Source organism: Aspergillus mulundensis (genome assembly GCF_003369625.1).
Source record: "Aspergillus mulundensis strain DSM 5745 chromosome Unknown scaffold_0, whole genome shotgun sequence".
Lineage (NCBI taxonomy): Eukaryota > Fungi > Ascomycota > Eurotiomycetes > Eurotiales > Aspergillaceae > Aspergillus > Aspergillus mulundensis.
Genome location: NW_020797888.1, coordinates 1,649,629 through 1,666,877, shown reverse-complemented (window position 1 = coordinate 1,666,877; position 17,249 = coordinate 1,649,629). Strand labels below are relative to the sequence as shown.

General features: G+C 53.2%; 7 protein-coding genes across 7 annotated transcripts; 4 read left to right on the top strand and 3 right to left on the bottom strand.

Moving 5' to 3' along the window:
* Window positions 1-184: 184 nt before the first annotated feature.
* On the bottom strand, window positions 185-1,102 carry DSM5745_00479 (putative class III chitinase; the record flags this gene model as incomplete). The annotated part of the gene is made up of 1 exon (XM_026742495.1): window positions 185-1,102. The coding sequence occupies one exon, from the start codon at window positions 1,100-1,102 to the stop codon at window positions 185-187; it is 918 nt and encodes a 305-aa protein (XP_026608340.1).
* Window positions 1,103-1,540: 438 nt separating this feature from the next.
* DSM5745_00478 (putative spindle pole body associated protein SnaD) lies at window positions 1,541-4,018 on the top strand (the record flags this gene model as incomplete). The annotated part of the gene is made up of 1 exon (XM_026742494.1): window positions 1,541-4,018. One exon carries the CDS (start codon window positions 1,541-1,543, stop codon window positions 4,016-4,018), a length of 2,478 nt encoding a protein of 825 aa, XP_026608339.1.
* A 438-nt stretch (window positions 4,019-4,456) lies between these two features.
* On the bottom strand, window positions 4,457-6,134 carry DSM5745_00477 (uncharacterized protein; the record flags this gene model as incomplete). Its single annotated transcript, XM_026742493.1, has 3 exons — window positions 4,457-5,726; window positions 5,778-6,055; window positions 6,102-6,134. The coding sequence occupies 3 exons, from the start codon at window positions 6,132-6,134 to the stop codon at window positions 4,457-4,459; spliced, it is 1,581 nt and encodes a 526-aa protein (XP_026608338.1).
* A 1,217-nt stretch (window positions 6,135-7,351) lies between these two features.
* Window positions 7,352-7,881, bottom strand: DSM5745_00476 (putative L-PSP endoribonuclease family protein Brt1; the record flags this gene model as incomplete). Its single annotated transcript, XM_026742492.1, has 3 exons — window positions 7,352-7,418; window positions 7,483-7,640; window positions 7,720-7,881. The coding sequence occupies 3 exons, from the start codon at window positions 7,879-7,881 to the stop codon at window positions 7,352-7,354; spliced, it is 387 nt and encodes a 128-aa protein (XP_026608337.1).
* Window positions 7,882-8,333: 452 nt separating this feature from the next.
* On the top strand, window positions 8,334-9,404 carry DSM5745_00475 (uncharacterized protein; the record flags this gene model as incomplete). The annotated part of the gene is made up of 2 exons (XM_026742491.1): window positions 8,334-8,713; window positions 8,798-9,404. The coding sequence occupies 2 exons, from the start codon at window positions 8,334-8,336 to the stop codon at window positions 9,402-9,404; spliced, it is 987 nt and encodes a 328-aa protein (XP_026608336.1).
* A 2,375-nt stretch (window positions 9,405-11,779) lies between these two features.
* Window positions 11,780-14,826, top strand: chiA1 (class III chitinase ChiA1; the record flags this gene model as incomplete). The annotated part of the gene is made up of 2 exons (XM_026742490.1): window positions 11,780-12,317; window positions 12,371-14,826. The coding sequence occupies 2 exons, from the start codon at window positions 11,780-11,782 to the stop codon at window positions 14,824-14,826; spliced, it is 2,994 nt and encodes a 997-aa protein (XP_026608335.1).
* A 689-nt stretch (window positions 14,827-15,515) lies between these two features.
* On the top strand, window positions 15,516-16,991 carry DSM5745_00473 (uncharacterized protein; the record flags this gene model as incomplete). The annotated part of the gene is made up of 1 exon (XM_026742489.1): window positions 15,516-16,991. One exon carries the CDS (start codon window positions 15,516-15,518, stop codon window positions 16,989-16,991), a length of 1,476 nt encoding a protein of 491 aa, XP_026608334.1.
* Between the last annotated feature and the right edge of the window lie 258 nt (window positions 16,992-17,249).

The following is a 17,249-nucleotide window of genomic DNA, read 5'->3' as shown; positions in this document are numbered from 1 at the left end:
GACTAACCCAGCGAAGGAAAAGGAAGGATGCAAGACGGAGCAGTACAGAGCTGGATATGGTTAACATAGTGTTATTTACATTGCATGCGCGAGGCCGAAGATGGTTGAAGAGGAAAAGAGCTGAGGCAAAGGCGGAGAAAGTAGCTCGGAAGATCATATGATGTCATCCGGGAATAGCCTCAAACTACCCCAATCGGGAAGCCAACAGTTCCCTCGCTATCCGCAACACCCTATTCATGCCCATGTTCAATGACATCTGCGCTGCCCACTCCCACGGCTTTTGTCGCTGTCCGGGCATCGAGTTGAAGTACTCCCAGCCCATTACCCCGCCGAAATTCGGAAAGCGTTCTACCAGCGCTGCCAACACAGGTCCAATCTCATCTTGCGGTACATAACCTTGCGAACCGTTGCCTGGATTGGTCAAGAGGCCATAGACAACCCTGGCTGGAGACCAGCCTTGCGCGACGATGGCCGCATACATGCGAGGGTCGTGCGCTGGGCCCCAGCCATTATAAAACTGGGTATTGTACCAAGCAATGCTACCGGCACGCTGCTGTTCCAGCAAGCGATAATCGAAGCCAGAAAGGTTTCCGATACCTAAAAGAGCTGCTGCCACCGGCGCGAGGGTGACAATAAACCCCTCACCCAAATCAGCCTTCAGTCTGTCAATAAGACGCACGATGCTAGGAAGCGACATGGGCTCCTCGACATCCAGGTCAATACCATCCAAGCCATGGCGACGAATAACCCCGAGAAGAGGGACATAATATTGTTCGAATTGAGCTTCGTCGCCATCTAGCTGCGAAAAGGTGCCTGGTGCGGCGCCGCCCAGCATGCCCATGACCTTGATGCCGCTTTGCTGTAGCAGAGAGACTTCAGCCCACAGCTCGTCGTACTTGGAATGATCGGGAGGATCATTGTTGAGGGTGATGTGGTTGGGATTGGGAGCGTTGAGATGGAACGCAGCGAGGATGACGTGGGTTGTGCCGGTGTGATTGTTAAGGAGCGGCAGCAGAGACACATATGGGCCTCCATCGGGGTGTAGTGTCTGATGATACAGTACGATGCGATGGGGATAAGAAGGAGGCGGGATAGGTGGCATTTTGTGTCTGGTCCTTCAGGGTGAGGGGAGAACCCTATAGGGAGTAGAGGGGTACAGCGACTCTAGAGCCCGGTAATTGTCAATGGAGGCCAATACAAAAAGCGACAACGGTCTACGAAGCACAATGGCACTATCAGGTTTAAACAATCAAAGAATGCTTTCTTCTACATAAATCACCCTAACAATTCCCAGCCTGTGTAATAATAAGTCTCGATGAGGCGGCAACAACGCTAACCCGATCCAGCATATCGTCAACAGCGCCCCGCCCGGGCGGGAGCCTCAGATCTCAGGCGACTCCGCGCGTCGCGTTTCTCCTACTCAAGTTTATCAACGTCACCCCATTACTTATCCGCATCTTAGCACTTCTTCCGGGTGTAAACCTTACTTGACAACATCTATCTCCATCTGAACCGTCCATGTAAGGGCCGATTGCCTACTATGGCCGATACAACATCCCACGATACCGTCGGCGCATCCACCCTGGCGGCTCCCTACTATTCCCCGGCCTCGCCAACTCCTTCAGAACATCCTCCGATCGATTCGCCTGACGGTCTTCCGAGCCCAGTCAGCAGCCCTGGGGCGCGATCTCCGTCTGGCTCACCCCCGTCTACTCGCCAAGCCTCCCTCGAGCGTGCGGCTAGGGAGCTCGATGCGCGCCTCGCCCAGTACACCGTTGACTTCAGCCAGTTCCCCAGTGGACATGCGGACGACGGTCTAGATGAACAACCAGAGGTGGAGGATGAGGTCGACAGGTTATCGGCTGTGGGCGGCCCTGAAGATTTCACTGCGAACTTGGAACGATACCTGCTCGGAGAAGACGACTCGATAGACCAGGACATTGATGAGGACGATAAGGACCAGGAGCAGCCACAAGATGGGGTACATAGCGAGTTGAAGCTGCCGCAACCGCATGAACAACAAGAGCGACCAACTACCGGCCAGTCGCAGCAGCCAGCGGTGGAGGATGAGGCGGAACTGGGCGAATACAGCGAGTTTGGGCCGCCGGACGACATGTCCACCCCGTCGCATCTTTTACGACGTATGGCCGCTCCCACTAGAGATGTCACTCATCTTGAGGACATCGAGGAAAGTCCAGACGATGAGCCAGATCTGGTAGCAACGCCGACGGTTCGAAAGCCGAAATCACCAGCCAATAGACCTCTAAAACAGCCAGACGATGATTTACGGCGTCAAATCACGGAGTTGAGACAGGCTGTTCAGGATCGCGATGAGCAGTTAGAAAGAAATCGAGGTCGGCTCCTCGAAGCGGCCTCCGTCGGAGAGGAGCTCAAGCAATTGCGAGCCGAGCTACAACGAAAGACTTCCCTCTTGGAAGAAATCCAAGAGTGTCACGCGGAGAAGATCATGGCTCGAAGATCGTCGGTCAACGCGCCTGACTTTAGTGCCCTTCAGAAGCAAATCGCCGACATGCAGAAAGACCTACACAACCGCAACTCGCATGCTGATATCGATGCCGAGCGTCTAGAGACAATTGCGCTCCTGCGCCAACAACTATCGCTGACTCAAGAACAGATTCGGAAACGTGATGCTGTTCTGGATGAGACTCTTTCCAGTCTGAAGCAGGTCACCGCATCTAAAGAGCAGCAGCTCCACGAAAAGAACGCCGAGATTGACAGACTCCGCGGCCAGGTCGACACCCAGCGCGCGGAAATTGATAGGCTCGAAGCGGACGTTTCGCGCGCCCACCGCGAATACCGGATTCTTGAAGACCAAATGGTTCTGCTTGAAACCAAGAACCGGCCACTGGAAGAGAAGAACAGCACCCTTGAGGCTGATTTAACTCGTGCCCAGTCCCAGGTCACAGCCCAAGAAAACGCCCTCAAAGCCATGGCAGCAGATCTACCATCCGATGCCCCTGGCGGGACATATAGCGAAATCCTCGAACTGATCAAAGATCTTGGCCAGCCGAATACCAACCGGCCCACGAGGCCCAGAGATGGCGGCGACCAGGATCAGGACCATGACCTTGAACAAATCTACGAAGAGCTATCCAAACTCCGCACAGAATCGAGCGAACGTGCCACCACGAACAAGACTTTGGAAACGCAACTCACTCACGCCCACGATCAAGCCGCAGAATCCCAGCTCCTTATCCAATCAATCGAAGCAGAGAACGCCCGTCTTGTCAAGAACACAGATGAACTCAAATCAAGCCTGGACAGAGCAGTCGACGACCTTAATCGCCTCCGCACAGAACATTCCGAAGCACAAGAGACCATCGATCGCCTCCAGGACACTCTACGAACCCAAGCCCAGTCACAATCCCAGACCCAACAACCCAGTCCCCCCTCAACGCCCCACGCAAACCCAACTAGCTCTCTCGCCACGCTTGAAGCAACGCACAAAGCCCAAATCACCAACCTCAAAACCACCCACGCAACCGCCCTCTCCACGCTCCGCTCCGCCCACGCCGACTCAACACGCAAACTGCGTGCGCTTCTCTCTGCCTCTGAGAGCCGAGAAGCCGAACTCCGCTCCTTGATTGAACAACAGGAAGAACAAGAAGAGAAAGAGAACAAAGACGAAGACAACGAGAAAGATAACCAAATCACCACTCTCCACGCCGAAATCCAACGCCTCCACTCTGTCATCACCACCAAAGAAGAAACAGCCGCCGCGATGGACCTGCGTATCGCCAAGTCCGTCGAAAAGCGGGAACGCGAGTGGGAGCGTCGCGTGGAGTTGCTGCTCAAGGAGCGTGAGAAGATGAGCAGGGCCCTTTTGTGGACTTGGGGAGAGAAGGAGAACCCTACTGCTACTGGTCACAAGGCTAAAGGAGGTGGAAAGGCTGCTGGCAGTGACGGAAATGAGAAGGAGAATACTATTGAAGATGGTGGGAAGAGACGGCACGGGCACGGGCAGCCGTATCGGTATAAGTACGTGAAGAGGACATGAGTGCCGAAAGAAGTCAGCTGCTCTTCTCTTTTTGTTTCTCTCCAAAGCTTTCGATGGCTGAGTTCTAGGCGCACGTACGGCGTTTGGTTTGCAATTTACTTCGGTTAGGTACGGCTCTGGTGTATTTACGGCCAGAATGAAATGGCCGTTGGCAGGCTTAGGTTCGGTGTTAGAGGCTATTAGATGTTTTTACATGCACTTTCATTTGCGATCCAGACCTACTTATAGAGCATTACAAATTGGGGAATTGGTAAGCCGTTGTAAAGGCTTTTTTAAATACCAGGTCTTTTTTAAAATATTATATATATATAAAAGTACATACCCTTTACTCAAAACAGGTGGAACGGGCTATTAAAGTACCTATAGAATGGTTAAATATATATGTCTTAAACTGTCTCGTCCGTCACTGAGACACCCATTTTTTTAAACCATGGCAGCTCAATAATGCTGTGCCCTACGAGGTATGCTCCCATCACCCGCTGGCAGTTCTTCAATCGACGCCCCCGTTTCCCGAATACAATCCAAGTGCCCTGGAACAGAAGCAATGCTCATATTGCCGCACGTAGAGCTGCGTGGCCGGCGCAAGCCCTGCTGTTGATACCGATATTGGGTTTGATACTGGACGTTCGTAACATTCCGGCGCAGCTGCCGGCTGTACCAGTTCTGACCTCGTGGACCGGGAAAGCGCTGGCTTTGCGTGTAGCGTGGGATAGGAGGGGCTCCGAACTGGTTCTGGCCCTGGCTGTGTCGGCGTGGGATGCGCATTGTGTTGCTGTTCATTTGTAGCGGGTTGTGATGAGTAGGGTCGATGAGAGTAGACCAGGGTCTGGGGGTGTAGTTAGGATTAGGATTAGGGTTGGTGGTGGGAGGAGAAGAGAAGTTTTGTGCTGTCCTTGATCTGGTAGGAGCGGGAGCGGGAGCTGGAGAAAGCGTAACAACCTCAGGGGCCTCTGTGGAGTGCATGGTTGTTGATCTGGGGAGGGATGTGGTTGTGCTAGGCATGGTATTTTGAGGGAAGAGTGGTACACTTTTATCCTTTAGGAGCGGCTGTGGTGACTCTGTTGAGGGTTCTGCGGTTGCTGGCTCTTCTTTTTGGTGTTCCTGCTGTTCGACGTCTACTTGGGCACTTGCCTCAGCAAGGGCACGGATCTGCGGATCTGATGACAAAGGTGCAGATGCCGGCAGGGATTTTGGAAGAAACCGCCGAAAGGAGGAGAGTGATGATTGATTCCTTGTGTGGGCTGATTGTGGCCGCAGGGTTGCGGCTGGCAGCTCAGAGAGATCTTGCGGTTGAGAACTGTCTTGTGCTGTTGCAGCTGATGGTGTGCGAGAGATACTCTGTAAGTCCGAATGCGCACCAGGGGTGACAGTCATGCCTGACAAGTAGTCCGCTTCAGCTCTGGAATCTGGACTGAATCGTGGAAATGATGTTGGACGTATCGGCGCAGGCTGCCGAATGCTAGGCATGCTTTTCAAATCTCCGCTGTCTTCGCTTGGTGTCATATAGGGGGCTCGGCCATATGTAATGTCTGGGCGACGGCAGACACATATGATGTCTCGCTTCAGGCCCTTCTCGCTATTCAGAGTGGATGCAGAGAGGATGCTATCGTCACGGCTCGAGTGTTGGTGGCGATATACACCGAGCAGAGATACCTCGTATGGGCGTTCGCAAAGCTCCCTGGAGCAAAAGTATACGCAAATCGTGAGACTGATAACTAGTTAGTCGGTACCGGTAGACATCAGTCTTTCGAGTACTTACAAAGCTAGGACAGAAACGATGACGACTGCTCGATGAAGAGCACAGCTGACCCCAACGTTCCAAAAACTGCCATTGGAACCGTCGGGAAGACAGTATGCTTGCTGTGAGACCACAACCAGGCCTGCCACACTGGCCCCTAGCCAGACTATGGTTGTAAGCCTCAGGACATAGGTGGATACGGTGTACAGCACAGCCTTCTGGCTCTCGTAACCAAGTACTCTTTTATATTGCCATGCAAGAAAGCTGTGTAGTATCACGAGCGACACCGTGAGAAACGACTAAGCGGGTTAGATTTGGTGTGGTAATAGCTAGAATCAGTCTTACCGCTGCAAGAGCAAATATCAAACTTGGCGCCATCTTGGAGTCTACATGCTTGTTGGCATAGAGGTAGAGCACAACGACCCATTCAATAAGCGACTGGAGTAATGCAACGTAAAGAGAGACGAATATGACGACTTTCGTCCAAGCACCTCCTCTCTTAGGTGACATTGTCCGGTACTGCATGGCCGACAGTAATGAGAAAATGGTGACTAAAAGTCGTGACGAAGATGTAGGCAAAATACGACTGCCGGTGCCCCTCTTGCGCGAGAGATATTATATGAGAATGAAGTGGGCTAAATATGTCTGGGGTGTGGAAGCCAAGTTGGGGAAAGTGTCTGCTAGTCTTCGCTAGAAAGACATGGATAATGACCAGATGCTGATATTGAAGAACGAGGGCAGCGCCGTAAGAAGGATATATGAGCTGTAGTTCTGGCGCGTCAACGCGAGCATGGGGTTCGGAATGGAGGAGCAGGAAATATTCTCCTACACGGGAAGCGTCTGACGTCCGGCACAGGAATGCGGCGACAGCCTGCTAGGCCCTAGATTAAGAACTGAAGTCAAGGACTTGATTTCCTTAGTAGCCTGTAGACTCCGAAGTATCCTGGTCATTGTTAGGCTGATCACTAGTCAGTCCCTTAACCCTTCCCTTGACTTAGGGCAACAGGGCGCTGCCCTGGGTAGAGTCTGAGAAAATCGCGTGGCATGACGTCAAATGCAGGTGTCAACTCCAAAGGAAGCCGTTGGGGCAATGTAGGAATTGAGACAGGAAGCAAGTGGTAGAATGTAGGATGGTGATGGAGGGAGCGAAGGAGAGTCAAATTGGGAGGGGGAAGGCGGACACGTGATGGCCCCTCCCTTCTTAAGGGCCGTATACTTCTACACTGCACTCTCCTAGATTCACTCCAAGGGGCTCTTGAGGGACACACTCCTGTCATTTGGTCACTAAAGTGCCAAGGGTCGAAGCCCTTCCTCAGGGCCTACGGACTGACAGAACAAAACACACTTCGCAATGTCCTTGAAACCACATAGGCTTCTATTACGGAGGACTCTTCTACTGGTGTTTCTGATATAATAGAGATGCGACTTTGAAGTCGACAGTCCATCTCGTTTCTAGGTCATACTGCTCCCGCGAACCTACTGGAAGGGCTCATGCACCATAGCAAGATACTGCACAAGCACAAACGCTAAGCAACCCTAATTCTCTTCAATTCTTTTTTATCCTCATGGCGGCTTTATAACCAGAAAGTAGGGCATCACAGGTGAGCAGTACACTCAATCTCAACATCGGTGTTCAAAGGCAACGTCTTGACAGCAACGCATCTAATGAGACACTCAATTAGCACATTTATTGACTAGAAGGAAGGCAAGATCTGGGGAGGCTCACGTCCGAACAGGCTTGACATCACCCCAGTGCTTCATGTACTCCTCATTCATAGCCGCGAAGTCATCCATGCTGGCCAAGAACACATTCACCTTGACGACCTTTGTGATATCGCTGCCGGCTTCTTCGAGGATCGCGCTGAGGTTCTTGATGCATTGGGCCTACGGAGCAGCACGATCGTATTAGCCCCATTGCCATTATGAATACAATAAATAACCCAAGGTAAGAGGTATCACGTACCGTGTGAGCCTTGACATCACCGTCAATAATCTTTCCTGTCTCAGCGTCCATGGCAACAGCGCCAGAGCAGTAGACCATGCCGTTGCACTTGATAGCCTGGGAGTAGATACCGGGGAGTGGCTTGGGAGCTTTAGAGGTCAGGACGGGAGTTTTAGAGGCCATTGTGCTGCTTTCTTGCGCTTTTGGATATATGGGGTGGTAATAAAGGATGAAGAGAGAAAAGCGGTATTTATTGTGGTAGGTTGACGGTGTCCTGCAAGGGAGTTGGAGACATCGTGCCCCTCATTTGCGTGTGTCCCCTCATTGATACGGACCACGATAAGCCTATCGCTGGTTGCTGTAATGTGGTAATAATATGATAAACCAATGATAGATTTCGAGTATAAGCATAGAACCATAGAAAGTGATCTTCTCCATACCTGGTCCTCGTACTCCAACTCTCTTCCAAGCGAGATAAAGAGGCGGATGAGTTGTCCAGCCCTCCTTGCATGAAACACGAGACCGACCAAACCTTGCTTCAAGACTGCTGACCTGCCTTATAAATGCTTCTTCACCGTCAACCCTCAAAAGACTTGGTAGACTAAATCACCAGATCATTATACACAACCGACAAGATGTCTATCAGCAACATCTCGCCCCCGTACCCCCTCCACCCCTCTGTCCAGGACCTCCTAGACCCCGAATACGTCGCCTTCTACAACAGCCACGTAATCGACAAGCAGCAAGTCCATCTCCAGCCCGTTGAAGCCTCGCGCACAAGCGGTATTCTGATCCCCGGTGGCGGACCCCTCGTAGATGTTGGCAAGACGGTCGATATCACCATCAAGCGACGCTCCACTGAGGGACCGGAGATACTCCTGCGGGCGTTCACGCCAAGTGGCGAGGCCCCCGCGGGAGGATGGCCGGTGATGTTGTATTTCCATGGAGGCGGCTGGGTGCTGGGGAATATCAACACTGAGAATGTGGTCTGTACGAATCTGTGCAGTTGGGGAGGGTGTGTGGTTGTTACTGTTGATTATCGGTATCGTTCCGTCTCGCTTTGGTCGTTTTCTCGGATGATAACTGACGTATGCTTCAGTCTCGCACCAGAAAGCCCTTGGCCAGCTGCGGTGCATGATTGCTGGGAGGCTCTTCTGTGGCTGATATCCGAAGGACGAGTAGCCCTTAACATCGACATAAGGAAGATAGCAACGGGAGGTTCATCAGCAGGCGGAAATCTAGCAGCTATAATCACCCACAAGGCGTTGACATTGTCACCTCCTGTCAAATTCCTTGCGCAGCTGCTCTCCGTGCCAGTCATGGATAATACGGCAACAGTATCAAGCAATGACTCTTACCGACGATATGAGTTCACGCCAGCTCTGCCAGCGGCAAAGATGCTATGGTACCGCAATCACTACCTTCCCGGCGAAAAAGACCGGTCACATCCCGAGGCAAGCCCATTGTTCTATACCGGAGATTGGTCCGCGCTGCCGCGGGCGCTGGTCATGGTGGGTGAGCTGGATGTGTTGCGAAGCGAGGGAGAGCAGTATGCGGAGAACTTGAAGCAGGCCGGCGTGGAGGTGGATTTGCAGGTTATGAAGGGAATGCCGCATCCGTTTCTGGCCATGGATGGTGTGCTGAAGGAGGGAAGAAGGTCGATAACGCTGATGTGTGACCTGTTGAAGGAGGTGTTTTCCAACTAAACGGTGAAACCTAGGACTCTTGTCAGTCAAGTCTTGAGAAGACCTGCAACAGCAGTAATAATAGACATGATCTTTAGGCACGATAGCAGTAGGCCATGAAGAGAGCCGCGGAGATGACATGGACGACATAGTAGCTCCAGAACCGGGTGAACTAGCCGACAACCAGGCCCTTCGCATGGCGACTCAATACGCATCAGGCTCGTGCTTTGTTGATTCGCTCCGCTCTATCATAAACCCCCATACGGCAATCGGCCTCGCAAGGGCCCCGTGATTCTGAATTGTGTTATATTGCGACAGGGCTGGTTACGGGGCCGTTGTTATTCGTGGGCCTATGGTAGGATAATTCCTTGACCCTTGTATCCAGTGCATACAAGTCTTCCGGTATCGGGTCGAGAATACTCATGGCATTCCGTAGTATTCTGAATTTCCTGAGCGGATTTAAACACCTTCCCATTTGGGGTATGGCCATTCTATGTAGTTCTATCCCTGCACTGCTGCTGCAGGCACGAGTCGACGAAGACCTGAAAACCGACTGATGATTGGTAAATTCGAACGGCGTGAGCATTATGACCGTTTCATCTCGTCACAGCGCGCGGGCCGGAGGCCGGGAGTTGGGACCTGCATCCGCGCTTTCACAGCTAGTGTCCAGTCCGTCGACTATAAAGTGGACAGCAAGGCTTGTGATAAGGACGAGAATCCTACTCCTTATAGCGTTGAGGATTATTTCAAATCCGCAGCCTGTTGGCTCCTGTGTATTCCAGACTAAAATAATGCCACAAACGGCACCTCTTCCGGTCCCCTTTCGCCCTACCAGGATGAGTGGTGGACCGTGGGCAGACCATGGGGCGTGATGGCTCAGGGCAAAAAACTAAACGAGTCGGCAGAACCCGTCGAATTAGGCACTTGCACAGGGTGCCTGCGGCTATACAGGTCCAAGGGCCAATGAGGCTCATGAACAATTTCCCTTGAACGGGTCTGCAAACCCAGGGTCCAATAACAATGGTTTGTTGTAAGAGGGCGATTTTATCAACAAGCTAAGCCAAGCGCTAACGGAGGACCCTCTTGTTAAGTTGTTAGCGAGCTCGGCGACGGCGACGGGGACTGGACGGAGTCACGGACTCACCATGGATCCCATCTGCCCTATTGCCAATTGGTGCCAGATGCAACCTCGCCTCCGCACTGTCCTCGAGAGTGGAAATGAACAGCTGGACAGTTGTTCTGAGCTGGGCTTGACCAAGCTAATGAAATTTTTGAAGATTTATGTCATATCGGATTGTCGTAATTAAGAAGATGACATTAAAGAGTCCAAGGATAGAGGCCTTGACCGGCGATCCGATGATCCGGGTGCAAACCGAAGTTCATCGCGGAATAATCTGACGCTTGTGTTGAACTGTTGATCGAACTCGAGGTGGGAACTTGGACTGAGGCCAGACTTGATGCCTGTCACCTGATTGGTGTTCCTGAGGCCTCCTCCGGCGCTAGGCCCGTTCCAAACTTCCAATCCTCGGACCATTTCCCTCTCGTCTCTCGCACTTGTTTGGACTTTCTCGTCCAGGCTTCTCCTCTTCCAACCCCACTGCTCGAGCTAAGCTTAGCGAGCCATTCTTCCATGAATCAAGCCAGACTCGTCTGTCCGTGGCAAATCTGGGCTTCACCCGACAGAAGAGGCGTCACCATGGCTTGCAATCCAATCCACAAGTCCTCTGGGGTCTGGGGATAAGTCCATATAAAGTTATAAACACTTTGCTGCTACTCGCTGACGTCTGAATCCTGACAGGCAAAGAAACTGTCATCTCATCCAGTGTACCCTTATGCGGCTCTATGCTCGCTCGGGCACTGTCCGACTGTCCGCTCATGCCGCTCCACTTATAATAATGGAGCATCCAAGGGCCCTCGCTTGTGTTTACGCTTTTACGGCGAGTCGTCCACTACAGACTCTGGAATAAGGAACCTAAAGAGTCGATCACTATCAGAGAATCAGAGACCCGGATGGTTGAATGCCCATGCCCCCCTCTTATCCTCCTCAAGACACCGAACCCTGGCCGGCTGGACCGTCCGCGGCACTGCCATCTTCCAGGGAATTCAGGCTGGCGCTAAGCATACTATCACAAATCCCTGATATTATGGCTCCTGGACATTGGCTCATGGGTCGCCACTTGCCAGGCTAATTCCACTGAGGCTCAGATGGGCCGGATTGTGCAATTTCCCATGGGATTAGTAGCAAGCATATATTACCCATCGCCCTCCCCCAGTGTAAAATTCTCTCGCCAGCCCTTCCTTTCGTTGTAGAGGCCGTACAAGCAGACGTTTGTCTGCGTCCTTTCATTGTCGAGATTCTCGTCCACTGGCCCTAGCCAGCAGTCATTCATTCAACAATGGCCAAACTACTTACCTTCGTTTCCGCCCTTTCAGGGCTTACTTCTGTAGCCTCTGCTTTCCACGCAGACGCCAAGTCCAACATCGCCGTCTACTACGGCCAGGGTGCTAACCAACCTCGACTTGCCGAGTTCTGTGCGGACACCTCCTACGACATCATCAACATCGGATTCATCGATAGCTTCCCAGAGCAGCACCCTGAGACTGGGTATCCCGGAAGCAATTTCGGTAACCAGTGCTGGGGCGATGTTTACAAGGTCAATGGCGTTGATACCGCCCTGTACTCACATTGCCTCAACTTCGAGGATGATATCCGCGAGTGCCAGAACGCCGGCAAGAAGGTCTTCCTGTCCCTGGGTGGTGCTGGTACCAACTACTGGTTCGACACCATCAAAGCCTCGACCGACCTAGCCGACTTTCTCTGGGGAGCGTTTGGTCCAGTGACCGACGACTGGACTGCCGCCGACAAGCCTCGTCCCTTTGGCGCCGCTGTCGTTGATGGTTTTGACTTTGACATCGAGCACCACGGTAGCTGGGGTGAGTCGTCTGGCTGGCAATCAATCATGTTGAATATATTCTGACTGCTGCAGGCTACGCCAACATGATCAAGCGGTTCCGAAAGCTCTATGAGGAGGACACCTCTAAGACCTACTACATCTCCGCCGCTCCTCAGTGCGCTATCCCCGACGAACAGCTTAGTGTTGCCATCAGGGATGCTGTCATCGATTTCGTTTGGGTTCAGTTCTATAACACACCCAGCTGCTCCGCTAGCAACTACGCGTTAGGAGGCACTGGTTTCAACTTTGACGAGTGGGTCAACGTTATCAAGGCCGGTGCTAACCCCAACGCAAAGCTCTATGTCGGTCTGCCCGCCAGTCTGACTGCTGCCAATCTCGGCTATTATCTGTCTCCGGTACAGGTGCAGCCCTTGGTAAAGGAGTACATGAACAAGTATCCTGACACCTTTGGAGGTGTCATGCTGTGGGAAGCTACGGAGGCGCGCAACAACTTCAATTATAACCAGAAGATCAGAGAGATCCTGTTCGACGCTGACCCCAACCACTACCCTACTACGACGTTGCCTACCCCCACTCCCACGCCGACCAGCACCACAACCTCCACTACGTCCACGTCTACTACGACCACCACTACTGAGAGCACCACGTCCACGTCCACTTCGTCTAGTCCTACTCCCACACCTTCATCTTCTACCACCGAAACCTCGACCCCCACACCCACGCCGACTCCGTCTGGAAGCAGCACTTCTTCCTCGACCTCTTCGGTGTCCAGCACGTCCACCCCTGTGGTGTCCGAGACCTCATCTACTGAGACTCTCACCCCATCCAGCACGCCCTCTGCCTCGGAGACCAGCACTACTCCCTCAGTGACTCCTTCTGGCTCTAGCACTTCTGTCTCCTCAAGCACTCCTGCTGTCTCTGTCACTAGCTCTGCGGTCACTTCAAGCACCTTGACTCCTTCGGAAACTCCTTCTGCATCAAGCACCGCCATTGTCTCAGAGTCAAGCACTACTACTCCCTTGGAAACCCCTTCAGGATCTAGCGTCCCTGAGTCAAGCACCCATGTTTCTACAAGCACACCAGTCATTCCTGGACCTAGCTCCGCCGGCTCTTCAAGCACATCCATGTCGGTGACCAGCTCGTCTGTCCCGTCAAGTGCCCCCGTCATCTCCAAGACCCCCACGCCGTCGGTGACGCCGTCGGGCTCCAGCACTTCCGCGTCCTCGACTAGCACTGACTGTGAGGAGTCTTCCACTGCGATTGGCACTCATACTTCCTCCAGCGTCTCGGAGTCTCCCTCAGCCAGCACCCCGGTTGTCTCTCCCTCGACTTCGCCCCAGACCACCAAGACTCTGACCGTTTTCCCTACACCTGGCTCCTCTGTGTCCTCCGAGACCTCGGCCGAGTCAACCTCCAGTGCCCTGACAAGCAAGCCCTTGATTCCCACAACCCCGGCGTCTAGCACCAGCACCAGCGCTGCGACTCCCTCCCCGAGCGTTCCAGGAGTGCCTACTAGCAGCACTGGATCCGATGAAACCGCCACGACCAGCGCCACTGAGGCTGAACCCACCAGCACTGGGTCCGATGAGACCGCCACGACAAGCACAACTGAGGTTGAGCCTACCAACACTGGATCCGATGAGACCGCCACGACAAGCACATTTGAGGTTGAGCCTACCAACACTGGATCTGGATCTGTTACAGCCCAGCCTTCCACCACGGAGCCAGCCACGACCACAACCCTCATCGTGACCTCGTACACGAGCATCTGCCCGACTGGATTCACTACCATCACCACAACCATCACCTCGACTTATTGCCCTGGTACGGCTTCTGCCACTGCCACCGCCACTGCCCCCATCACCGACGCTCCTGGCTCTGGCTCTGGCTCTGGCTCCGGCTCCGGCTCCAACCCTGCTCAGCCCACCACCACCGCTGATATCCCCGAGGGCTGGACAACCACCGTTACTGTCTGCACCGTCTGTGCTGCCACCCCAACAACTGTCACCCTCACTCTCCCACCAGCAACCAGCACCGGAGAGTCTACCCCTGCGCAGCCCACCGGCGAGGTCCCGTCTGGCAACGGCACCGGCTCCGATTCCGGTGAAGGCGAGGAGTACACCACCACAACCATCGTCAACTCCGGCGCAACCACCACAGTCGTCGTCCTCCCTGCACCTACCGAGGTTGCCGGCGAGGGCGATAGCGAGGTTCCTGCCCCCGGCTCTGAAGGCTACACAACCATCATCGAGCCCGGCTCTGGTTCTGGTTCCGCGACCACCAGCAGGCCCCTGATCGGCGGTGGTGCCGGTGGTGCCTACACCCCTTACCCCTACCCCTCTTCCACCTTCCACATCATCCCGTCGGCGTCCGCCCCTGTCCCCGTTCCATCCGGCGTTGACGCCACCGGTACCCTGGGCGGCGCTCCCGCTCCCCCCACCTTCACGGGCGCAGCGTCTCGTTTCGGTGTGGCTAAGGGTGTCTCTGCTCTCGTGGCCTTTGCACTCTCAATGCTTGTTGTTATGTAAATTACCCTATCCTATCCTAGATAGATAGGTCCTTCGTTTCTTGATGATTGATGCTTTGCACATACGCTGTGTCTTTATCATGGCGTGTACTGTGTCAGTGTCGTTTATATATGACCTTTGATGTAATGTCTTATTTTTGGAGAAGTACCCGTTTGATGGGTTGTTTGTTCTATAGATACAGTCCAATATGCATGTATATGTACTTCTCCTAGCCGGGTTTCACCCATGTATTATTTCCTATGAGCAAATTGAGATGATTATTATGTATTTTTGGTTGATTACTATAGCTTTGTATACCTAGACTGTAGCTGGTGTTTAGCGAACCATGGTCCAGTCCAACAGGTATATTTATCCAATGGATCAACACCCTTTGGAATTGCTGTATAAAAATATTCCAGCCGTCCCTCCCCGTACTCTGGCCTCGGTACAATAATTACTCGAAACGCTATTCTTATTGATCTGTCTTTAGTAAGAAAGTGCCCCTCCCCACATTTGTACCTGATATCTTCAACCTTGCCTATAACGGTATGGTGCTTACCTCGACAGCTCAGCCGCACCTTTGGTGGCAGGTGCAGACTTAGCCAACAAATAAATACTTACATATTCCGTCGATGTCTACCTCGTAGATAGAATATCCAGCTGAGTGCGATGCGATGCCGCGTCCTGCGACAACACCATGGCTCCGTACCATGGCCGTATCTCTATTCGCGACCCTAGCCGAAGCCAAATACCCATTTTCCTCAGAAGGACCTAAGGCGACGCTCCGCAACGAAAACACAGTCTCGTTCGACCCGCTCGGTGTCGCAGCAGTCCTTCACAACCCGCGCGCCGCTGCAAGCGCCGCAAAGCTCTACGTCCAGTTCGACAATGACACGTTCCACTGGCCGCACATGTCCATGGTCGGGGGCACGCTCCCCGCGATCCAGATGCTCGTTGAATACGTGACCTCGGGGCTTCCGTCCAAGTCGCTGGAGGCGCCGATTAAGATGTGCGCAAAGTATATCAGTATGATTCCCGTGCGCTCGGATTTCGTGTTCCGCGAACTGCCGCTAGATTTCAGTAACGGGTGGCTGGGCGGGCTGATTTCGTTTCGCGGTGGGGAGCTGAACCCCGGGAACGACTTTATGGTTGTTTACATCGGCGATGAGGAAGTTGCTGGTGGCGATGGCATGGCGAAGGCTAGACGCAAGCGCTTGGCAGCTGACCCTGGTCTGGGCTGGTGGATGGCCGCTCGGTTGACGCTGTATATTCTGATTTTGATCAACGGGGCCATGATCCTTGCTGCCATGTTGATCGGGATCTTGGCTGCGGATATCTGGGCCTTTACGCTGTTCTTCCTATATGGGAGTCACTGGATTGCCTCGGCGCTCATCACATTCCTGCCTATGGTGCATGTTTCAACGCCGCCGATCGACCAAGAGACGAGTCCACGGTATGCCGCGTACGAGCGTCCTGAAGGAGGCACGGTAATCTTCAAAGGGCCCAAGAAGAACATGGAAGCGTGGGCGCGAACGACCTGGAAATACGAGCCCTCGGCGCTGCAGTCATTCTTGCACTGGTGCTTTATGATAACCGGTGCTCTGGCAGCATTCTCCTCCGTTGCGTGTATGGTCAATATGCATGGATACTTGCAGCTGGCGTTCCTGGCTGTGTTGGTGTATGCAACTGTGGCTGAAATCATCGCGACGAAAATATCGCGGTGGCTTCAGACCAAAGCCAAAGGCGGTGTTCCGCACGCCTTGCTCACGGATCGGGAGAAACGAACGGAGAGTATAATAGACGCCACGATTGCGATTCAGCCGGCTTGTCGACTGGAGGGGTTTGATTGGTTAGGCATGGGGCTGTTGCCGAATATGCCGGCCTTTAGGGCGATGCAGCCGGCCCTGGCCGAGATAAATGCATTCCAGCGGAAGGTTGAGAAGGACGGTCATGGACCGCTGGAGAGCGGTGACTTGAGGACGCAGATGGAGATATATTATGCTGGATACCGGAAAAGGGCAAGTGAGATGGCCGAGGAGGGGAAAGAGAGTGAAGAGGCAAAGTTGGCTGCGAGGAGGGCGACAGATGGGCTGGCTGGTAGGCTGGTTGAGCAAATGCGGAGTGCTGGGGATGAGTGGATCGCAAGCATGACCAGTGAGAGCAAGAACATTCCAAAGGGGGAATAAGGAGAGGTGAGAAGTAAATTGTTACCTATGGATGTAGTCAACGAGTGACTGTGGCTGTGGCCGAAGAGAATAAGAACATACCAGGGCAGCTTGCCGATGGAGAGAGTCGAGAGGAATATGCACCACGGTTATTCTTCATGGTAAAGCTCGGTGTATTGGTATATTCTATGCTTGGAGGTGAATTGCCTCCGGTTGATAGCAAGGGAGAGTACATTTTTATGTCTACCTATATATTGAATGGAGGATAACAACCTGCGG